Consider the following 23718-nt stretch of genomic DNA (forward strand, 5'->3'; position numbering starts at 1 on the left):
GGTTTTTTTTTCTAATTGAAACATTTTATGGTTGTACATAATATGGTTACCTAGCTTTTCCCAAAAAATTAATGTATTTGGTTCTTTACACATATTGTTTGAGATAACTTCTAGAGCAACAGACTTAAAATTCATTGAGACATTGTCGCTATCTACAATTAATGAAAGGGATTAATGATCAAACTACTTTGCTTCCATTTATTAATTATAATGGCCTTCGTGCACGTGGCAACTTTTATTGTTCCATGATGAACTCAGACGAACTTTAAACAAATCAATGTGAATTACTTTGCATTTATTTAAATGCGAATTCCATGTTAGTAATAACTAATAACAATAGCAGGCATCAATGACACTTTAATTGTCATATTTCACATTTATATTGTATTTGGTCGGCTCTCATTTGAAGTTGTGTTTGATTCTCATTCAATTGCAAAATATATATACTTATATAATGTTTCCTCCGTGGAAATTGTAAAAAGAAGAACAATAGAATTGGTGGTGGTAAAAAAATTATGGAGACGTCCAAAATACATTATCGTTCACCAATTATAAGCTAATAGTATTATGATATGACTTTGTATGTTGTGTCATTAACTTTCAATATGTGTAATTGTTTTAGATTTTGATTGTTAGAATTTTGTTGATTTGAAGTTGTATTTCTTGTCATGCTTTATGTTTAGTTGTGATGGAATTTTATTGATTTGGAAATTTTCTATATTGTTAAAATATTATTTTCAATATTTAATGTATGATATAGCTTTTTTTCGGTAAAATTATGATTTTGGTACATTGATATTTAGGTATACCGTATTGTTAGAAATCAATGGGTTCCATCCTAAAATCAATTGGTAATAAGAGGAGAGGCCCATGAGACTTATATAATGGATTAAGCTCTTTGAGTACACCGATGTGGGATATTTTTTATATTCATTTTATGTTTCAATTACCAACACCCTGCCTCAAATCCTTCAAGGTGAATCTTGGAGGAGTTGGACTTTTTTATGATCGATTGGACAATCGGCCCAATCTTTTTTTCGATCGGTTGGACCACTGGCCCAAATTTTCAGCCCAGTTATACTGCTGGGTCAGTCATTTTTTCGGTTTCAGCCCAGATATATTGCTGGGTCAGTTAAATATGACCCACCGTCGGTGACCCGCTCTGATACCATGTTAGAAATCCATGAGTTCCATCCTAAAACCAATTGGTAATAGGAGGAGAGGCCCATGACACTTATATAGTGGATTAAGCTCTTTGAGTACACCGAAGTGAGATATTTTTTATATTCATTTTATGTTTCAATTACCAACACGTATCGTACTGTGCGATATATCAAAGCATGGTACGGTTCACTGAAATGTCGGTAAGTATCATTATTCATAATTTGATTATCGAATTTTGGTATACTAAAATAGTAAAATTCGATATACTAAAAATCATGTTAATTTCAATATGATATACAAACCCACACCTATAGAAGTGTATCGTATTTACAAGGACTATTGTATTAGAACCAAGTACTACAAACCAATTAGAATCACTATATAAAAAAATGTCAAGGAATGGTTAGTTTCTATATCTACCTGATTCAACAAACATAAAATAAGCACCATATTATTGAAGTTTCCATCTAGAAATAAGCATGAAACTCCTATTAGCTTCGATGATTCAGTGCTTCACATCAAAGCTCAAGTTTCTCCAATTCCCATCTAAATATAAGCTACTATAATTCTATTTTACTTGGATATTAATCTAGTGTACATTAATTTGATTATCATTTTTTATGGGATGCAGTGCAGATACAACAATTTTAAATTCTCGATAAAATTTAAATATGACTAGTTCAAAAATTTTCAAATGATAAGTTTGGGACTATATATAGGCCGCAACTAATACTCAAACTATTGGCTATTTAATGTAAATATCATTTTAAACTCTAGATTACACATGCTTTTTCTCCTCTTCAATGGAGAAATCAAGGAAATTTCATTTCCATGGCTATCTTTATCATTCCAATTGCTGCGGTAAATATGTGGTTTTTGGAGAAGGTTAACCATAAGTCACAAGTGGATTTTCGATTTCACATTCATACACTTTCTCCATTTTTTTTCTGCCATCTTTTTCTTGGAACTACTTAGCTTTTTGTTTATTAGACCCTATAATTTTTCTATTAATTGAAGGGTTGAGCATGTAAAAGTAAATCTTGAACAATCTGATTCATGGATCACATTAGAAAATATCAAATGCTCCCTCTACTTTATATCAAGTGATCAATTTTCCATTTTAGATTGTTCCAATTTAAGTGATTGAATTTCATTTTTGCAAAAAAGTACTTTACTCTTTTTTACTTTATTTAGCCTTTATTCCTCTATTTTATTTTTTCTCATATTTTATTCTTTTTATTTAACTCAATAAAATATTATTTTCTTAAATCCTATAAATGAAAAGAAGTTGATCATATGTAGAGGGATGGAAGGAGTATCAAATTAAAGTACTATACTACTTATTGTGCTTCTTCATAAATTAATAAAAACTGCAAAATTTCATATGTATAGAATAAATTCATTTATTTTAACTCCACCTCCCATCTTTAATAATTGTTGAAGCTTAACTGTTTCCTGTAACACGTGTATTACATTGGGTCATATTCATACAATTAACACATGGTTAGGTTAACTGGTGTTGACTAGTCTCAAAAGATCGAATTCACAATTGTATATATGGCTACATCGTAATGCATACATACCACAAATGACTGTATTGTCTACATCCAAATGTTCTGACTTTTACATTCATTTGTAAAGACATTTATACAGAACTAACTCTTTTTTTAATTGATATATAATGCTACAAGGCGTTCACTTGCATGAATGAAATGAGCCACCTCATTTAATATCTCTTTGGAGCGTTGAGTTCATTCATTTGACCACAATTAAATCCCATTTTAAACTCCTAAGGATTCACGCATATTAATGCCGCCATAAAATCATATCTTTGGTTAAATATAATCATTTCAACGCCTATAAACTATTTTAATTATGGTCAAAGCATGAAATATACAGATATTTTTTTTATTTAATCTGATTATCCTTGTACGAATTCGAAAAACAAAGTTGCAGGACCAAAAAATTGAATGGGTGGCAGAGTATATTAAATGAGACAGAAGAAAATGAATTGCTTCTCTTCACACAGCTGGGGAACTTAAAATCTATCTCCAAATCCAACTACAAAGCACATTCAACTCAAAAGGGCTTTAACTGCGATTAAAATTTTTGCTGACAAGAGCTCTTATGACAAAGTAGGTGTGTGTATTCAAAGATGGTAGGAAGATATAATTATCATTTATCATTTATTATTTGTTAGGTGTATTAATCAATTACATGATGCCTTAATTTCCATCTTTAATGCGCATTTACACCTCTCTTTGACGCCCAAACAATACATTTTCCTTTGAGCGATGCTAAATGGCCATAATGTGGCCGGCCATAAAGAGTTAATTTAGTCCATTTACATGTATAAAAAAATTAGAATTACCGATATAAACTTATATGTGTGTGTGAATGAACTTGTGAGTTGATACTTATGTTTGAATTCCATTACGTAAAACACATTAATACCACGAATTACTGTATACGTTGAGCAACAATCAAGAAATGACAGTAGTAACAAGTTGAGCAAAAATTACGAAAGAGCAACACTAACATGTTGAACAACATATAATGAAGATAATATAAAGTAAATCAAGTAGTATTAAACTAAAAATTTAAAAAAAAATAATTTTTTTTGTTATTAATTAATTTATGGCTGGTCATAATGTGGCCGCATAGCTTTATTCTTTTCCTTTTCTTACAATCAAACAAACAAAGTATTGTAAATGTAGATAAAAAAAAAGAGAGTGTGCATTGAACTTGATCATATATTTAGCTACATGTAAAACGTTTATATACCAATTTTTTAAAAGCTTATGAAAAATAAACGTATTTCTCTATCTTTACAAAAAATGGGAGCCAAGAAATATGAAATATGGCTCTCTATTTATCTCAAATGGATATGTTGAGATCAATTCTAGGCTTCTTGGCAGCGAGAGGCAACGGCACATTCGAGTTACACCGAGGGCATTTCGGATTGTTGCTCGAGATGAGTATGTAGAGGAGACACGTAGGGCAGCCGGCTGCAAAGGACGAGGACGACCTCTCCTCCTGATCGAGATCGCTAGATGATGAGTTCGATGACTTGGACATTGATATTGAGCGCTTCCTCACCGTCTCCTTTTCCGCCCTCTCGAGGGCCGACTTGACCTTATCCAGGGTGCATACGCTCTGGTATGGGGACGATGATGGCGACGAGAGGGACACGAGCTTCAAGTCCAGCCCCTCGTCATCGAAGAGGTTCAGCGTCTTCTTCTTCTTCGATGACGGAGGGAAGTTGAGGTCTTGAAATGCCTTGTTTCCTGCTGTTGATGATGATGATGAGTTTGAGGGATTGCATATCTGCAGATACACTTTTCCTGACTGGAAATTAACCACAAAATTGATCAATTAATTGAATTAGCTACGTGATTAATGATGATGATGCTGATGATGATACAAATGAATACGTGAATTAGTGTATAGTAATTGCACTTTAATGAATATGTATGAGATTTAATCATGGCTCCACAATCCCAAGAAAAATAACGGAACATATTTCCACCATTAACACCTTTTAAAATCACGCGGAGTGAAATAAACGGGGGATGATAAATAAATTCAGCATAATTAAATCCATTAAATACCCCAATTAATTTCACATACCGTAATTACTCTTCAAAATGCAAAATCAAGATAATACTGTAGAAAACAAAATCACGCCATTCTCCATCCACCACAAAATAAAAATCGAGTACGGTAAAATAAAAACATCGGAAAAGAAAATCAATTATCAATCAATAAAGAAAAAAAAAAGAAAAATTAAGCATAGAGAGATTGTACCTTAAGGTCGAGGCGCTTCTCCCAGCCGCAGGGGACTTGCAAGTCGAGGTCCAATTCCTTGGAATCAAGGGTTGTACATCCGGCGAGCAAGTCGCGGGTGATCGGAGCCGTGGGTTTGGGGGAATCAGCAGCAGCATCGCCGCCGTTGATCAATCTGACCAATGAACTGACATCAGCAGCCATCTAGACTTGGGAGCAGAATTGCAGGAAAAAGGCAAGAGAGAGAGAGGGGGGAATGAAAATGTTTGGGTGAAATGAGATTGTCACGCTATAAGTATAACAACCAAAATCACCACCTATAATTAATTAAATTGTCATAATGCAGAATTGAATGTGATCTTGATTTAGAGTAGAGATTCTTGAGGGGAGCAATAAATGCAGAGAGAGAAGAGGAACACAAAAAGACAGCTGTGAATTAATGCTAGGCACAATACAAAGACCTTTTGGCTTCCTTACCTTGGATAAGCAATTAATGACTGCTTTTTTCTTCTCTATTTTGTATCCATTTGCGTTTATGATTTTTAATGCCGCATTAATCACCTTTTGTTTTCTCTATTTATTGAATACCAGACTTTAGTTGAGCCCTGTTTGGCTCCATCAATTTCTATTTTGTACTCCCAAATTCAATTTGCAATTGAAGGGCTGTAACTTGGTAACCCTACCTCACCTCACCACTCAATTTGTGACTATAGCTTTTATACTTCCATACGCAAAACAGGGTCTTGATTCGTGGCCTCTGGCTCGCGACGCGGATGCCATCCTGTTGCAGCTTCTGTCTTTTATCTATCGATGGCTCACAATCGAGACGGGTGGCTTTACGGAGCAACTGGTTGTTTTCCAACTTTGTTGTAGGTTTCAGTGGCGGAGCCAGAATTTTAATCTTGAGGGCCTAAATTGCTGTTAAAATTTGTTGAATGTTTTTAAAGTCAACAAGTGGAAACAACTTGAATATGAGTAATTGAGAGTTGCGTGCGAGAGATGGATAATGAGATGAATAACTAGAAGGTGCATATCAGTTAGTGCATGCTCGTAAATAGACGAAGGTACTTAGTATCGTTTATTCAAATTGTAGTACTAATATGAATTTAAATTAAATACGCATTAAAACTTGCATACAAAGTCATTTTATTGAAAAACAGGAGTGATTGATAAGAAAAAAATGTGTTTTTACTTTTTAGTTTTTACCTTCTAGTCGGATTTCATTAACTAAAAGATTTAGTTTATCATATTCATTGTCATACAATTGAATTTATTTTAATTCGCTGGGCCATGATTTACCTGTCGATCCGGTTAGATGAGTAACCTTACATGTAGCAATAATAAATCCATCATACATACATTATACTCCATCCGTCCCATTAAATATGCAACATTTGCTTTCCGGCACAGGATTTTATGTAGTCTTATTTTGTGAGTTAATGAAAAGAGAGTAAAGTAAGAGAGAAGAAAAGGTAGAGAGAGTATTGTTTCTATTTTTAGAAACGTTTCATTTTTATTGGGACGGACCAAAAAGGAAAACGTTTCATTTCTAATGGGACAGAGAGAGTACGTATCATGTTAGTATAAATGTATAATGTATTACTAGTATTTTTTTAGTATCCAATTGAAGTCAAATATCAATGCCGCGGTTTATGCGAAAAAACTGATAATGCAAAATAGTTTGTGATATAGGTATAATTTGGGTGATATTGGTGAAAAAATTAAAATAAGTAATGCTATTGAATATGTGGTCGGATTATATATGTGGTGGCGCTTGAATGATGAGGAGTCGTGGGAGGATAGGATAGAGCATGGACCAAATTACTAGTTTCGAGTATTGAAATGATTTAATTGTATGGCTTTTCTTAGTCAAATATGGCTTGACAAAGAGTAATGGAAGGTGCTTCCTAAAACCATATTAATTCCAAAAATGGATTTCCTTTTTACCCCAATTGGTACCTTTACTTTGTTAAATACTGAACATATCGATCTGTCATGATGCTAAATATTTATCTTTACAAAAAATCTATACAGCCCACATATATCCACATTTTATTTTATAACCAAAATCATATGTATAATATATAATATCAGTATGTGTAAGATATATATGAAAAAATTAAAAGCATTATTTTGTAAGATACACACGTTGACATTGAGCTAATAGGAGCAGATACCATATAAGAACTACACATATTATGAAACTTTATAAGAACTACACATATTATGAAAAAACACAAATGAAATAAATCTTGATAAGGAGATGCTGTTGGAATTTGATTTGTAGCGACACATATTATAATGTTACTAAGAATCACACATATTATAATTTTTAACGAATAACATACAATTTGATTTATAGTAACAAAATTTTAGTAGGAGATGCATATTGGAATTATGTTTGATCAATACTGTCACGCGACTAGATCATATTGATGTGAGTCATGCGACTAGATCATACTGATGTGGGTATGAGACCATGAATAACGTGTATTATAATTTTTGTACTAATAAAAATTAAGATATTTAAGCTGCCTTAATTTATTTTCTTTTAAAATAGTGAGTATAAGTTCACAAAGTGGTAAATTTAAATACAAAAGCTATCCAAACTAGCAAAACAATAAGCAACTAAAGGACACCCAATTTACAATCTATAGTACTCGATAGAAATGGTATTTAATTTTATAGTAGTAATATTTTTTACTCAATTGACGTAGATAATGTTAAATAAAAGGATTTGAATAGATAATTTAAAAATGATAGACTTAATGCACATAGATACATTCAATACAATTTATAATTAGGCTGTACGAGATCATTGCCATTTACAAAATCAAATAAAAAGATGTTTGAACTTTGCATTCTACTATACCAATGCACGATTTGGTTGACTGATTTATTATTTGTTTATAACTATTCATACATAGAAATTAGAAGTTAACAAAAACAATAAACACGCACAAATTAATGAGGTTTGGCTTTGCGCCTTTGCCTACTTCCGAAAGCAAACATCCCATTTATTGACTAATTAATCAAAATTAGTACTACACACGATATTAAATCAGACTTTTTATACCAATAAAAATGACAACTCCTTTTCTGAGTAAAGTCATTTATATACTGATCTTTTAATTTTCATTAATAGTAGTTTGGCAATTGGTAACTCCCTTTAATAGCCACAATTTCCTCTCTTAAAAATGATTTTGCCCTATTCAATATCAATAAATTAGGTTTAATAAATTGGGCCATGTTTCGGTAGCTGTAAGCATTGTTTTATTCGTTCATAACAGATTAAACACTCTATTAATGTAATTTTAAATGTCTGGTAATATTTCTTTTTGGACAGTTCCAAGTTAAATCAGTTATATTTATTAACAAAAATCTAATATTTTTAATATTTCTTACTTTATGCCAGTGTTTTATTTTTTTCTTCTTCACTTAACTAACTAAACACTACTTTTTAAATCTCGTATAAGAACTGTAATTTGTGACAAATATTATAGGTTATGTATAACATAGTAATAATTTGACAAACTCCTCATCCAACCAAAGCAGAAAAAACAAGACTCAATAGGCCCAAAAGGCCCAATATCTGTTACAAAGTGGGCCCTCGTAAACGGTTTGAAATTAAGAGATTGGATTCTTCAATCTTATCACGAAATTGCAACGAGAATCATTATTGTTTTTATGTTGGAGTTATCAAACAAATATCCAGAAAATAATTATTAATGAATTTTATTTATATATTTTCCAGGTGATGAGTTGTATGGATAGATGTGGTTAGTTGTATGGCAAAATACGTAATTAAATTCATTTGAATCAAATTGAAAAGGGGGTAGTAGATGATACTAATATATTCGAATTCCCTGGTCCTCATTTATTGATGGAATACAGAAAATCTCACAATACTCAAACTGACAACTGACAAGCATATATGTATGTGTATGTGTTTTTTGTTGTGGGTCTAATTAGAAACTAATTGACTACTCGACTTTATATTCATTATTGCAGCTATAATATTGAGTGTGTCCAAATGTTTTTGTCCCAACCTAACCACATATTTAATGAACAGTCTACCATTTAGCTCAAGAAGGACATACAATGCCTTTCAAAATTATAAATGCTCTGTTGGAGTTATTCTACTCTTACAAAAGGTTAATTTAGTACCTAAACTTAGAAGAAAAGATCAGTTTATACTCTAACTTTTGATAAAATTTTCAATTATTACTTAATTATCAGAAATTAATCATATCTAGCAACAATTATGTTAAATTTGCTACTCCCTCTCCGTCCCCATAGAATATGCACTTTGTGTTCGACACGAGTTTTAATGTAAAATTGGTAAAGTAAGAGAGAAGTAGAGAGAAAACGTAACTAAAGTATTGTTAGTGGAGAATGGATCCTGCCCTATTAGAGAGAAGAGTTTTCAAAATTAGAAAGTGCATATTCTTGTGGGACGGACTAAAAAGGAAAGAGCGCATATTCTTGTGGGACGGAGGGGGTATTAATTTGCAGATAAACTATAACAAGGCTCACTAGATTGATGCATGAGTTTGTCGATAATGTTTAGACGAAGATGTAACTTAATAGTATATGACAATTCCTACAGGGTAACCGATAGCCAAATATTTTTTTAAAAAAGAAGAGCGAAGGATGAGAGATTAAATGAAATAAATGATAGTAATATATTATTAGGGGAGAATGTAGTCCATCTCAAAGAAAAAAATAACTTATCAAAAATGAAAATGTACTCATTTTATGAGATGAATTAAAATGGCAAAAAGAGATTATTTATTGTTTGAAGATATAGGGAGTGTATATCAGTCCTAGGTCTAGTCTAACAACCTGGGATGGTCATGGTGATGATAATGAGGTGCTCCAAGATGGAATCTTGTCAGTGAAATCAAGAATGTGAAGAAAAGAAGCAACAAAAAAAACCATTCCACCACAATCTAATTCTAAATTACTTGCAGTCTACTCTGCTTGGCTAACTACCTGTTTTAGTCTTTGATATTGCATTTCCCTCTTTTTCATATACTCCCTAACTACCTGTTTTAGATATTGTACCTAATTTTTTTCCTTATCATCCTTTGTAATTTGATGAAATGATGTTATTGAAATGAAACATTAAAGTATTATGTACTCTTATCAAAAGTAAATTGAAGTTGTTGCTCATTAGTCAACAAGTATATTTTTTTTACTTTTCCAATATTAATAGTAATACCTAACGTATTAATCTTTTGACAAAAAGGAACAGATATTACTGTTTGGAGATTAATAGTAATACTAGATTAGTGTTCACTTATTATGTGCACTCCCAGTATTGATCAAATATTCACAATTTATTTGCATTAGTTTATAATTAGTAAATTAGAGATAAAATAACATGCATAATACTGGATCTGAGCATAAAGTATGGACTACTCTAAATTTGGACCCAATGGCCCAAACCCAGTCCAAATAACTATTTTATTTTATTTTTGATTCTCCAAAAAACCGGATTTGCAATATTGCATTAGGTCTCATTCCATTTGAGAGGGAAATCGATCAATCTTCAGCGATGGGTAAATCCAAAGATGATAGTCACAATTTTTTTTTGTCTTTCTTCATAAGTTAAATAATTAATTTTGCTGCACGGAGTCTGTGTAAGGAATTTGTGGCAGGATGGAAGTCGAACCCAATAAATACTACGATGGAATTGCAACGGCACCACGGACATCACATAAGTGGAACATCAAAAAGTAACGTGGTAATTAATATAAATTTAGTGTTTGTGACTCAACTCTCATCGTGTTAAGCATGTTCCTGACATGTATGACGATAAGCTATATATCTTCCAACACTCACAAGTCATGTTCAGTCTTGCACTTGCATTTTCGAGCATGCCTACAAAAGTGCTCACTGCGGCTTCAATGTTTGTTTTGGTTCTTGTTCTTTTATGGGGACTGTATTTGTTGCCTTTTTGAATTAGTGAAGGACGCAGGTTGGCAATGGCATATGTAACTGGGAATGTTCAATTACGATGCATGACACAAGAAGCTTGTACGATTTTTCATATTAGCATGCTGGAGAAATGATTAACCTTGATCAATGTTCTACGATCTTGACATAGCCGGGTTACCTTCTAAAGTATGGAATGCCTCTGCGAGCGCATATATTGTTTACTGGAGTCGAGTGGGATGCTTATGTAAGAAGCTCATTTATGTCAATGTAAGCTAATGTTAGTTCAAGTAGTTCCATGTTCGGATTCGCCATTGGGAGGAGGCTTTGAAGATTCCCCTCAGGCTGAAGCAGATTTTGATCTAAACTTGGAGCATCTTCATGGTTTAGCTATCAAAATCACAATCATAATAGCCATGGAATGATGAGTTGAAACTGATTCCAGAGACAAAAATGCGATCTGGAATCTAGATTATCGTGACATTGAATATCTATCTGCCTTATGCTGCGCTGAACTCAAGACCTCCCGCTTACTAAACTGGTGCTCTAACCAACTGAGCTACAAGAGCTACTTGTACTGTTCCACTCTATTTAGATAGCGAAGGATTTCGCCTGCTTAGTCGGATGAAAAATAAACGAATAATATCCATTCTGGTTTGTGGAAGCAGCCTCTTTAATTTTGTTTGCAGAGTCTACGTAAATAAATTGAGATCCAGTATCCGACGAGAGGGACGAGACCTAAACGAAAAATCGACTAATATATGTAAAAGTTGGGATAGAGGAAAATGATTTACTAAAAAGAGAAACAAAAAACAAGAAAGAGGTTAGAGGAGAATGATTTAATAATATCTTTTTTTAAAAATCTTGACCGGGCAGGGTCAGACTGGTTAATGAGTGACTCACTCTGGCTGAACTAGTCGAGTCTTGGGTCTGAGCGGAGCGGGTCGGGTCTGAAATTAGAACCAGAACCAGAACCAGAACCACAATATGTGCATAACTGGGTAATGAATTGTATCGAGTAAAACTGGTCAAAGAGTTAGGGCGGGCGGCATAATTATTGGAGTTTCCGCATTTTAACCAGAGAATCTAGAGACCTGACATGATAATGATACTGTGAAAAATACATACATTATCAGAGTAAAGCGAGATTACAAGCCAATAAAAATTTACAAATCTCTAAAATCTTTTGCTGAAATAGTACAATACTAGAGAAAGGAAAGAGAAGTGAAGTTTTTTCAGGCCAATACAGCAGGATAATTGTAATAGTCGAGAGATGGAACTCGACTATTCCACCTCTTGCAAGTAATCCTCCACTTCAGATGAGCTCAAAACCCTGCACAACAAATTTTGACAAAAAAACATCTCACACTCCCTTGTGCATGTAATTTCCAGAAACTTCATAGACAGACAACACTCACCTGAATATTCTGTCGCTGCCAATCACGCCAATCTCAATATTTTTGCCAGTAATTTGCCCTTCGAATCTGGAAGTCCAAGGTGTCAACAATTATTAATATCAATTACCACACCATGTTACATAACTCTGAGCAATTATAAACCGTGGCACCTGAACCTGCTTCTTCTAGATGATATTGAGAAAAACATGCAAAAAATCATTTGATTTTTCCCTCAAGAGACGTTGAAAAATAGATATATATTCAAACCTTCCCCAACAAAAGAGAAATAGAGAGAGTTTTCACATACAGACCAATTTCTAAGAGAGAGAAAACAGGCGCTTACCCCTCCTTCAAAGTCAAAATTGCTGTATGAACAGCATCATCAAGTTCCACCCCCTCGGTATATCTGCAAAGAATTCCACAGGTAAATTACTAAAATTTGGAATCAAGGAGCAGTCAAAGAATTAGATGGGTACAAGAGTAATTGCAATAGTACAAAAAAGTTTAATCCACTCAAAAATATGTAGAGTGCAGCATGCTTCTCTAAATGGGCTAAGGTAACATGAAATAGATAGTGTAGCCCGATCTAGTTGAAAATCATGCAACTCAAAGAAAGAAGCCATCTATGTTAGACATGTCTACATATGCTACTGTAGGCTACCCATAAAAACGTGCTTACATAGTCATTGCACGTATTATCCAAGGAACTTATTATGAGATTTAAGATTTCATTTAGCTCTTCCCATGACTTAGAAAAAAACTGCTTGAGCAGTTATGCATAATCCTCCTTGTTTAAGAAAAGTCAAGACACCCCCTCCCCCCACCCCAAAAAAATGTAAAAATAAATCACCTCTTCTCCAGAAATGCCTTTGCATTAGAAACATTCTTTCCCATGGCTGAAGCTTTCCAAGAGAAGTATGAACCTGAAGGATCAACCTATAGAAGAAAAATTAAAATCTCAGTAAGTAGATGCTTTGATTTGGTCAATTGCTGCAAAACAAGAAAATGTTACTCATTCATGAATTATTTGTGTATCATGCAAGTGGGATTACAAAATGAGGCAATCAAATTATAGCAACATATAAGTATGTGTGTAGAACAGCATGCACACCCACAGTACATTTAAGAGGAAACAGATAAGGGGAAAGTAATGTATAATTAGTGCTTCGTATACCTGATATAGCTGGGGACCCTTGTCATCATATCCAGCAACCAAAAGTGATACACCAAAGGGCCTCACACCACTATCAGAAAATCCAGAGAGTTTTTAGATTAGTAGGATAAATGTTAATAGTAAGCAAGAACTAAAGAACTTTAGTTCAGCTTCAGACACATTAATTCAGGAGAATCTAAAGAGTAAGGAAACATAGACATAGGTAAACACTGTTTAGGATGGATCTGTCAATTTAACTCATCAGTCTTCACCTCCAGTTTTTAATGTTTCACCTGATTTGCACATGGAAATGCAGAGCAAAAACTACTTCCATCTACTAGAAAAACTTCTATTCAAAGTAGTTTTACCGCATGTCCACAGTGCTAAAGGGTCAATCGGAACACTCACTTTTAAGATTTGATATTATGTGCTAAAAGTAGAATAGAATTTCAGGAACATATAAAGGTTTTTATGAAGGTATTTTTGATAAGTACAAATTAATCAGAGACTCGGCACAAGCCTAATTGGAACTAATTCCTTGATTATCTGGAGGCCAACCATGCAAAATATAGATAACTTGCAGAATATACTGACTGGACAACAAAATGTAGAAACAAACATTAAACTACTGATGCCAGCAATTCTTGGGAAAATGAAACAGCCTGAAGAATGGAACAGTAATAAATTATGAAAAGAAGTGGCGGGTGATCATAATTAACTGCCTAGTGAGTAGCAACAGACATAATAAAATTAAGAAAAGAATTAATTTAATTACACTTTATCAGACAGATCTAGTTTACTAATATGAGATCAAAAGCAGTTGTAGCAAAAAGAAGAAAAGCCACCAAAAATAAATAAATGGCCCTTGCTTTTTCAGAACAGGAGCGCAATAAAGTAATGAGTATACCCTGACTGAGTGAATTCCTGCATAACAGTAGCAGTTTCCCTCACCAACTGAGTCACCGGAATTGGTTCCTATAATATATTTGGCAGATGACTGATTGTCAGCATAGATTGCTATAATTATGTCTGCAGAGGACATATAAATGGATATATACATAGCATACAGTTAGCTGTTAGTTAGAAACTTAGCACTACCTATGGGATATCATGTGTAAGATAACTTTATTTTGAAAACAAAAAAGTAGGAACCATAGGGCACCTCAAGAAGTAAAGTGCAACTTTTATTGTAAAATGTCCCTAGCCCTCTAGCCTTTCTCGTTCATTTTATTATTACAGATGTAAAATGGAATCCCAGGGATAGTTGATCTACACTTAAGTTAAAGGATTTAAACTGACTAACAAAGACTTCCTACATGTTCAGTTGTTCACACAACCTCCCACAACTAAAGGATATAAAACCTAAACAGATATAGAAATATTAATTCAGTAATAAGATTTGCCGATATTTGCTCAGCCAGATATGTCTTGCAATGTGTAATTGACTGCTTTCACTGTGTAAAGAATTTGAAAGTTCTTATCACGATATGTGCTTACAGATTTCAGTTGAAATATTACAAGGCGTACTCCAGTCCATGATGATTTCTTATTAAGATATTTCCAGAAAAGAAAAGGCCGCATGCAAATAATATTGTTATCGGATAACAGAAACATCAGTGGGCATGGATACATACTTTATAGAGCCGATAATATTGCTCGGCCTGTTTTCTACTTTTTCGAACCAAAACTCGAGAATCGGGGCCCATGCCACTGCACAAAAGAGAATGTTTATCAAGCTATCAGAAAACCCTCAACAATGAAAATTCCTGAAAATAATAATGCCTCTGTTTATAAAGATGGAAGCTCAAGAAGAATATATTAGATGTCGTTTTGAGTTAAACATAACTCAACAGAGAAGGATAAACATAACTCGTTTTGTGAACTATCAGTTCACAAAAGCAAATAATTTTCTTGAAATGCCCTTGACCATTTCGAACATTCCAACCTTATCGGAAGTTTCTTTCATACTTTGAAATGCCAAAGAGTGGTCACTCTTTTCCAGCACACAAGCAATCGGATAGTTGCAGTCAACAAGAATACCAGGACACATTAATAATTTAATAGTAGTATACAATTATATCATCAGTGGCCTCTTGATGATCATTCTCTTTGCATGACATGCTTTGATTTCACCAAGTTCCATCAAAATAAAGCAAGGGATTGTGGAGCTACAACAGTATGCCAATAACAATACCAACCTGTATACAACTCCAATGTTTGGAGTCAAACTCTGAATTTTCTGCACCTGAAAGAAGCAGATAAACCTTCAGAACAAAGGATGCCCATCAACATAATTAACAGCTGTATACAAATTTAAATTCAAGTTGAAAAGTAATCAATGCCCTCAAAACAGCTAATTGAATGCAATTCCATAATTATGTTTATATACAAAGCATTAAGCACCATACAGAATATCTGGATTCTTTACGGAATGTTTATAAAAAAGTTAGCATAAATATTGTCAAACCAAACTCGTATTAAATTTACAATTACAATTAAGCAAAAAGATACTATCATTCAGGCAAAATTAAAAACTTACACCCTATGGGAAGCATGATACTTAATATTAGCTGTTTATGCACTATAAGCACTTCAATTTATCAGGAAAAGAATAGCATCCATTTCAACTTTGAAAAGGAATAACGAGTTGAATTGGATAGGAATGAAGTTGAAATGCCATTGTAAGAGCATGTAAAACTTACAGATGTTTCATCAACCAAAATCGATGGCAGTTTCTTCTCAGTTGCAATAACAACGCCATTAGCAGCTGCAACCACACGATATAAGCATTCTCAGTTTCTTGAAAAAACAATTGATACATCTCTTTTTTGTTTTGTGAGAGTGTGTAGAAGGCAAGAAAAGGTTAACTACTTGGAACAGAGAATGTAATTGTATAACCTTCAGTGTACTCAACAAGACCATAAACAATGATAACCCTTTTTAAAAAGCTTCTGACTATAGCTCATTCATATTCATTACAAATCAAAAGCTTCTGCAGTTGTAGTTTGCATCATTTATCAACATATGCATAAGCCAAATCATCATTTAGGCAGTTTTGTGAGAGAGGATCAGCGCTAAAAAACGATGTAACTGTGAGCAGGGGCACAGAGCAAAAATTCACCTTTAATTCCCAAGGATGTTTGCCCAGATCCAACTGCAGTCAGAGCATGTTCGATTTGAACAAGTTTTCCAGAAGGGCTGCAAAAATGGAAATGAGTAATAAGACATTGTAATCAACAGACGCCACCATTTAAAAAAAATAGGTTAGCAAAAAAACATCAGTGCAGCCGGTAATACATACCTGAAAGTGGTGAGGGAGAAAGAGTACTGACTATCACCCATTGATTTCTCAACACAATTTTACTAATCCTGACGAGCGAACTGCATAATTAATTAAACCAAGATAAGCACTCTCGCACTGTGAAAGTAAGAGATTAATCACAATTGAAACTTAATGCCCTAAAGGAGCGTAGAAATCCAACTTGGACAATGAAAATTCGACCGCAAAAAAGGTAGAGATAGATTTTTCAGGAGATAGATATAAAGCATAGGGTTGTGATCTACATCAAGTACGAGCAAAATTGATAGAAACGACTTGCTTTCAAAAAGAGAGAGACACGAAATATTCCAGAATTACTTGTAAAATGAGCTCCCTGAAATGCACTAGTGTGAATTGCCGGAGCAGGGAATGCGTGGTTTCTTGGTGGAGACGAAGCTGATTCTGAATATTTAACGAACTTGGGGGCTTTGACGCCAGCAAAGGCCCGTGCCCGTCCAAAGCCCACCTGACCCGGATCAGATCAAAATTTAATTTATTCGACTTTCTCCAATAAAACCATTCTTGTTACTGAAATTTAAATTACTACATATATGATCAAAACCATAACGAAACATTAGATTTATTTGCACTGTGAAATTAATCAAAATTCAAATTTTGTGTACATATGTTCTGGACCTCTGGTTAACTAACAAGTTCAGCTTGATCTTATACTGTAATTAATCAAAATAATGTTCAACTTGGTGAAGATGAATTTAAATATCTGGGCAGTATGACATCTAATTTTTCTAAAGAAAGATAACACGAAACTACATCTAAATTTATTATACTTCTTATGCTGTAGTAATTTATTCTAGCTAAAAGAAACAATGTTTATTTAATGTTATAAGTTAAATTTCACGAGACGTTCAAACAACAACGACCGCGTGGCCTAATGGATAAGGCGCTCGCCTCCGGAGCGGGAGATTGTGGGTTCGAGTCCCATCGCGGTCGTAGTTTTTCAAAATTTAGTTGCAATTTTTTCATTTTTTTTATTGAATATGTTTTCATAAACCATAATATTGCGCCATTTTCAGTACTCTCATCACCAATCATGTCTGCTTTTTCTCATTGTCTTTTTAATTCTAAGTTTATACCTCTAGGTTCTAGACAAATTCGACAGATATCTGATCTTTCTAGTTTGTTTTATACCTGAAACTTTGTGTAGTACAAGTACTAAATAAGCTCTTATTGCATGTCATCATGTAACCACAAATTTTTAAGTTTACATTATCAATCTGTATCTTAACACAACTCACGAGTACAGATCAAGAGAATTTCTAAACAAACTAAATGCACTCGCTGCCATAGACAAAGGACATGTCCGAATCATTTCTTAGATAATAAGACCAGTACAGGAGCCGATGGCCGGTTTAACATTTGGAGTGTGCAGCACACCCAATTATCAACAGGTAATTCAGCTGCGAAGGACCTTACCTTCTCGAACTCCTCCCTTCAAATGAAACACAAACACCTTAAGTTATCAAACTAGCAAAAGCATCAATCACTAGATCACCACAGTTCCATCACATATTTTAATGAATTAATCACAAGCTTTATCCTACCTTCCACCAAAATGCCCAACATAAGCCAGTATACTTATTAGACCTCCTCGCGCAAGGATTTTCTTGGCAGCTTCTAATGCAAGTAGCGTTGTTTCTGACTCCGTTTTGATCTTTTTGTCACCTCCTGGTAGGTACCCCAAATTGAACGCGACTAACCTACACAAAACATTGCAACAACAATACAGTTTCTTTGAACTGATACTCAAACAAACCACTTGTGCACTTCATAGTGTTACAATACAGTACCTAACAGAAGCACCACTAGGAACAAGATCTTCCATTTTAGTGTGGCACATAGCATAAAGCTCAACGAGTCCTCTCTGCATCCCCAAAATTAAGGAAGCAACAGCTATCAGTTTAGACAGATGCAGAAATTCGGCTGGTAAGCAACACAAACAAGAACCAAGCAGCACGAACCTTCTACTTACAGTGACAATAAACAGCTAACCCACAATATTTGTTACCAACCAACTCGAGCAGAATCAGTAAGGATGAGTGCTCGAGATTCAGAAATGATACCAAGAGCAGCCTCAAGGTAAAACTAAGGTGACGTTCATTTGCCATGACTAATTATCATATGATAATCCATCTAGGATTGAGTTGTGAGATTATTTTAGTTGTATAGAGTGATTTATGACTAATTATCACGTGATTATCCATCTAATATAAGTTGTGAGATTCAATCCCATAAACCAAACACAATACATATATAATCCCGAGATATAATCTTGCAAACCGAACAGACTTATGATTTAGAGTCAATACATGATGCTATAAAATTAAAGCAACAAGAGAATATGACCTGATGAGGAGTGAGTGATTGATCGAGCAAAGATGAAGTGCTTTCTAAAGCAGATTTCTGAAGGTCCATTGCAAAGACGCAGCCTCTGCCGGCATCCTCTGCAACTAATCTCGCCATAGCCACTGTGTCGTGACCAATGCCACAAGTGGCGTCGACCACCAGATCCCCTTTCCGGACAACATTGTTCCAAACCCTAATGCAACCACTGGTGAAAACGCTTACTAAATAAAAACAACATTTGCAGCCGGAGAAGAAGTACCTACGCGTGAGCAACTTCAGTTGCCTTCTTCTTCCCGAATATGAATCCCGTCATCGTCTCATCCAACCCTAATAATATAATGCGATAAATTAAGCCAAAGACAAGGGAAAATCGAAGCCGTATTGGAGCAATCGAGAGGGACCTGTGAAGGGGGAGGAAGAGGGAACTTGAACATCGTCGTGCGTCGAGATTGATGATTGTGCTGAGAATGAGCGTAAGGACGAGTGGGTGGAGCGGAAGAGTTTGAGATTGTTGTGCAGTTGAGTAATTTTGGGGTCGCTGAAGGGTATGAATTTGGGCACCATTTCAACATGTTTAACGCTTCCGCTTTCAACATTAGTCTTGAGCAAAAATATGCCCTCTCCTTACACGAGTTCATGTATACAACTTTTTATTTGAAAAAATTGGATAAAATGATAGAAGTATGAATTTTTATCTACATTGATATATTTTCTAAAATTTTTATGGAAATATATCTAAAATATCAATTGATTTTTCAATAAAGATAGACAGTTTTTTCTTGTTTTCTTTTGGGCTCATGACATGATGATGTGCGGCAATCTCTCTATGTCAAGATTTGAATTAAACCCAGGCGATTCAACTGTGGATAACAAATCATACTACTTTTTACTATCATTTGCAAGTATTGGATATTCCCACCTGCTAAACATTTAATCATGTTGACAAGTGAGAACTGAGCATCCAAACACAGGCTTTAGTAATCTTTATTCAACCTTATTAGTTCATCCATCGTGGTTTCTTACTTGGGTGAAAAAATGCAACAGCTCTTCATAAGTAAAAAAAGAAGATGAAAAACATACGTTATTGCACCGAAATATATTGGTGATGATTATTCGCGTTTTCGGCCTACCACTCTACAAGACCAACTCTAACATCTCAGCAATGTGTTTTTCGCAGAAAACCAGACACGCCAACTAAAAGGGCATTTTGAGACGACGAAACAAGATAGCTTATGCATCATTAAGGGCAAGGACTCCAGGTAGTGTCTTTCCCTCAAGAAGTTCCAAGCTCGCACCACCTCCGGTTGAGATATGGCTCATCTTCTCTGCGAGTCCAACCTTCTCGACTGCAGCAACTGAGTCACCGCCTCCTATGATTGTTGTCACTCCCTTTCCACTCAGTTCCGCCAGCTTCTTTGCGATAGCCTGAACAGGAAACATTGCAAATTATCTTTACTTTAAAGTCTTGTCCAGCAAATTTATACTAGGCATAAATGTAAACATGAAGATATCGCAATTTAATAGTACTTAATCAATACCTCTGTTCCTGCTGCAAACTTGTCGAATTCAAAAACACCCATTGGGCCATTCCAGATGATTGTCTTGGTAGAATCAAGAGCTTCACCAAATGATTTAATCGAATCTGGTCCAATATCTAATCCCATCCATCCATCGGGAATGGCAGATGCTGGAACAGTCTGAAGGTAAATGCAGCAATTAATTTTTATGATGAAAAACCACACAGATAGCAGCAAAGGTGCTTCAGTTGTTTCTATTTTGTTCATCAAAGTAAAGCCAATGAAATAATCACCCTTGATTAAACTTAAGACAATTCAGTACATATATTACCAAACTATAGCTGAGCTTGTATTTACCACTTTGGCAAAAACTGCATACCTTGCTATTTGCATCAGCAGCAAATTTGTCAGCAATAACTACATCAGAAGGCAGCAAAAGGGATACTCCTTTAGCCTTAGCCTTCTCCATGAGAGAAGTTGCAAGATCAAGCTTGTCGGCCTCCACAAGTGAGGATCCCACCGCAAGTCCTTGGGCTTTGTAGAAAGTGAAGATCATACCACCACCGAGAATCAGGACATCGACCTTGGACAAAAGTGATTCAATAACACCAATTTTGGATGAGACCTTTGAGCCACCCACAATGGCAGCAAAAGGCTTCTTTGGATTGGACACCGCTCCAACTAAATAATCAAGTTCCTGAGATGCATTAAATAGAAACATTATTTCAGAATGCAAGTTCATTGATACAAACGTGTATTGCAGTGTTGACAAAACAAAAAAATGGTGAACCAGCCATCTAAGATTGAAAACTTGAAACCAACAGCGTTTTTATCATGCAGTAGCTTTAAAAAGTAGTACTACAACATAGACTATGCGGGATTGGTTTATTCTTTTGCGAAGCAGAAAAGGATAATATGGTGTTTAGCAGCGCAACGAAAGATTAGTCAGCTGACCTTCTGCATAAGGAATCCAGCAACAGATGGCTTCAAGTACTTGGTAACTCCCTCTGTTGAGGCATGAGCTCTGTGTGCAGTTCCAAATGCATCATTAACATACAAATCTGCAAGAGAAGCAAGCTTTTTTGCAAACTCGGGATCATTTTTCTCCTCTTCCTTGTAAAACCTAACATTCTCCAGGAGAAGAACACCACCATCCGGCAATTCAGCTACCAGCTTCTGAACTTCTTCACCAATACAGTCATTAGCCATCTTGACCTGCCAACACAAAATAACTCAGATAAGCAAAACACTTGGCCGACAAAGTAACATAGATCAACATTGAAAAGGTGATTGCTGTACTCAGAACCTGGATTCCAAGAAGCTCAGATAGTCTGGGAACGAGAGGCTTTAAACTGTATTTTGGTGTGACACCTTTTGGACGGCCCTGAAAAACCAACAGATTTTTTAATAACTAAACAAGGTAACACATCATACATGGCAGTTGATTTAATACTAAGATCACAACATCAAGCTCACATAATTAATTTAGTTCGCAGTAAAGATACCTTGGATACTAGCGCACAAAAACAAGTAGATATAAACATATATCCAAACGAATTGAAGAACAAATTTATCTAACACAGCCCTAGTATTGAGCACTCATAACTACCTAACTTATCCCTTCAACCTAGAAAGCACAATTAATTAAGCAAGCAATACGCACACTCCAAAGCATTACCAACATCAAATCATCATGTTTAGAAATTTATAGAAATGTAAACACCCGGTCATACTACAAATTAATTCAAATAAACGCAGAAAAGAAGAAACCTCTAGCAGAATATGTATAAAACAAATACGAATGCTTCCAGTTTAATCCAGGATTTAGTAATATATGAAAAATGAATACGTACAAGGTGAGAAGTGAGGATGATTTTAGCACCATATCCCGTTAAATACTTGATGGTAGGGACAGCGGCTCTGATCCTGGTATCATCGGTAATGTTGAAGTTATCATCCAACGGCACGTTCAGATCCGCTCTCACCAGAACTTTCTTGCTCTTTAGATCGGCTTCCTTCAGCGTACCCACACTCTTCTTCGTCGCCATTTTCAGATCAAAATCCTGAACAAAAACCAGCCGAACAAAGAAGAATCAGGTAACATTATAAACATATAGATCCGAAGCGAATGTGGATATATGGGCGAAGATAAGAGAGATCGAGCATACGTTGATAAAATCGATGAATGTATCGATGCAGAGAGATCAGTCACCAGTTGGATGAATCGAGTGGGGTTGGTAGTTTTATAATGTAAAGTTGAGGGAAAATCGGGTTTATGGGGGAGTTTACACTAAATATTACGTAAATGTACCCATTTTGTTATCTATTCCACAAATGGGAAAAACGCCAACCACATTGGCGTTTTTATTAGTAAATACGCCAACGTCATTGGCGTGTTTTAAGGTAAATACGCCAACGATGATGGCGTTTTATACTTGTGCCGTATTTTGGGTGTATGCTCTCGGATTGTAATTACGATTAAACACGCCAACTTGGTTGGCGTGTATAAATAAAAAAACGCATTTGTAAATGGCGTGTTTTCTTTGTTGAAACGCCGAACATATTGACGTTTTGTAAAAGACGCCAACCGGAGTGGCGTATTTACTTAATCATGAAAAACGCCATTCTGAGTGGCGTGTTTAATCAGACTGATATACCAGGCGTTCCTCCCCCAAATCGCGAAAACCTCACAACACACAGCCTTCGCGATTTCTCCAGCTGCGCGCCTTCTCTCCGTGATTTCGGCCTACATTCATCAATCGGTGCTATTCTCCCCCAAATTCATCTATTTTATTCGGTTAGTATGCTTACCTTTTACATAATTATAGTAATTGGTGGATAGCTAGGGTTTGTAATGGGTTGTGAATTGAGTAGAAATATTATGCATTTTGGATTGGTTGAATGATATTATTGTTGATTATTATGTTGGATTGTGTTGGGTTTAAGTTAATTTGTGTATAAATTTGATTATAAGCCTAAACCCTAGGGTTTTTATAGCTAAAAAATTGGGCAAATTGTTTTGATTTATGTGGGTTTTGGTTGATTAGTTTAGATTGTTAAATTTGTTTAGGTTAGGCA

General features: G+C 34.9%; 4 protein-coding genes and 1 non-coding gene across 6 annotated transcripts; 1 reads left to right on the plus strand and 4 right to left on the minus strand.

The window, feature by feature from the left end:
* Positions 1-3899: 3899 nt before the first annotated feature.
* On the minus strand, positions 3900-5410 carry LOC121742673. The gene is made up of 2 exons (XM_042135878.1): positions 4972-5410; positions 3900-4512 (listed from the first exon to the last, which is right to left on the minus strand). The coding sequence occupies exons 1-2, from the start codon at positions 5152-5154 to the stop codon at positions 4042-4044; spliced, it is 654 nt and encodes a 217-aa protein (XP_041991812.1). The 5' UTR covers positions 5155-5410; the 3' UTR covers positions 3900-4041.
* A 6551-nt stretch (positions 5411-11961) lies between these two features.
* Positions 11962-17235, minus strand: LOC121742346 (proteasome subunit alpha type-2-A-like). 2 transcript variants are annotated; one of them, XM_042135461.1, is made up of 12 exons: positions 17078-17235; positions 16742-16821; positions 16562-16638; positions 16143-16207; positions 15639-15685; positions 15075-15150; positions 14348-14415; positions 13462-13531; positions 13138-13223; positions 12631-12693; positions 12309-12374; positions 11962-12223 (listed from the first exon to the last, which is right to left on the minus strand). In XM_042135461.1, the coding sequence occupies exons 2-12, from the start codon at positions 16780-16782 to the stop codon at positions 12175-12177; spliced, it is 708 nt and encodes a 235-aa protein (XP_041991395.1). In that variant the 5' UTR covers positions 16783-16821; positions 17078-17235; the 3' UTR covers positions 11962-12174. The 2 variants fall into 2 exon arrangements, with proteins under 2 accessions (XP_041991395.1, XP_041991396.1); XM_042135462.1 differs by lacking the exon at positions 17078-17235 and adding an exon at positions 17040-17058.
* A 402-nt stretch (positions 17236-17637) lies between these two features.
* Positions 17638-17710, plus strand: TRNAR-CCG. The gene has a single exon. It is a non-coding gene; the product is annotated as a tRNA-Arg (tRNA).
* A 252-nt stretch (positions 17711-17962) lies between these two features.
* Positions 17963-19728, minus strand: LOC121740873 (putative rRNA methylase YtqB). The gene is made up of 6 exons (XM_042133521.1): positions 19525-19728; positions 19387-19450; positions 19124-19316; positions 18568-18641; positions 18322-18477; positions 17963-18209 (listed from the first exon to the last, which is right to left on the minus strand). The coding sequence occupies exons 1-6, from the start codon at positions 19685-19687 to the stop codon at positions 18086-18088; spliced, it is 774 nt and encodes a 257-aa protein (XP_041989455.1). The 5' UTR covers positions 19688-19728; the 3' UTR covers positions 17963-18085.
* Positions 19729-20178: 450 nt separating this feature from the next.
* LOC121742587 (phosphoglycerate kinase, cytosolic) lies at positions 20179-22912 on the minus strand. Its single transcript, XM_042135773.1, has 7 exons — positions 22809-22912; positions 22494-22703; positions 21947-22024; positions 21595-21855; positions 21020-21337; positions 20662-20820; positions 20179-20548 (listed from the first exon to the last, which is right to left on the minus strand). Exons 2-7 carry the CDS (start codon positions 22686-22688, stop codon positions 20354-20356), a joined length of 1206 nt encoding a protein of 401 aa, XP_041991707.1. The 5' UTR covers positions 22689-22703; positions 22809-22912; the 3' UTR covers positions 20179-20353.
* Positions 22913-23718: the final 806 nt, after the last annotated feature.

The sequence above is a fragment of the Salvia splendens genome, chromosome 7 (genome assembly GCF_004379255.2).
Source record: "Salvia splendens isolate huo1 chromosome 7, SspV2, whole genome shotgun sequence".
In the NCBI taxonomy this organism is placed as follows: Eukaryota; Viridiplantae; Streptophyta; class Magnoliopsida; order Lamiales; family Lamiaceae; genus Salvia; species Salvia splendens.

What these genes read in the sequence shown, in the direction of transcription:
- LOC121742346 (XM_042135461.1), bottom strand. Translation starts at nt 16,782, where the DNA reads ATGGGTGATAGTCAGTACTCTTTCTCCCTCACCACTTTCAG. An exon ending in ATTTTGACTTTGAAGGAGGG is followed by an intron (nt 12,375 to 12,630) that starts GTAAGCGCCTGT and finishes TTGGACTTCCAG; the next exon opens with ATTCGAAGGGCAAATTACTG. An exon ending in GGCAGCGACAGAATATTCAG is followed by an intron (nt 12,224 to 12,308) that starts GTGAGTGTTGTC and finishes TTTGTTGTGCAG; the next exon opens with GGTTTTGAGCTCATCTGAAG.
- LOC121740873 (XM_042133521.1), bottom strand. Translation starts at nt 19,687, where the DNA reads ATGGTGCCCAAATTCATACCCTTCAGCGACCCCAAAATTACTCAACTG. An exon ending in CCTAGTGGTGCTTCTGTTAG is followed by an intron (nt 18,478 to 18,567) that starts GTACTGTATTGT and finishes TGTTTTGTGTAG; the next exon opens with GTTAGTCGCGTTCAATTTGG. An exon ending in GTTGGGCATTTTGGTGGAAG is followed by an intron (nt 18,210 to 18,321) that starts GTAGGATAAAGC and finishes TTTCATTTGAAG; the next exon opens with GGAGGAGTTCGAGAAGGTAA.
- LOC121742673 (XM_042135878.1), bottom strand. Translation starts at nt 5,154, where the DNA reads ATGGCTGCTGATGTCAGTTCATTGGTCAGATTGATCAACGGCGGCGAT. An exon ending in AGAAGCGCCTCGACCTTAAG is followed by an intron (nt 4,513 to 4,971) that starts GTACAATCTCTC and finishes GTTAATTTCCAG; the next exon opens with TCAGGAAAAGTGTATCTGCA.
- LOC121742587 (XM_042135773.1), bottom strand. Translation starts at nt 22,688, where the DNA reads ATGGCGACGAAGAAGAGTGTGGGTACGCTGAAGGAAGCCGATCTAAAG. An exon ending in CTGAGCTTCTTGGAATCCAG is followed by an intron (nt 21,856 to 21,946) that starts GTTCTGAGTACA and finishes TTGTGTTGGCAG; the next exon opens with GTCAAGATGGCTAATGACTG. An exon ending in CTGCTGATGCAAATAGCAAG is followed by an intron (nt 20,821 to 21,019) that starts GTATGCAGTTTT and finishes ATTTACCTTCAG; the next exon opens with ACTGTTCCAGCATCTGCCAT.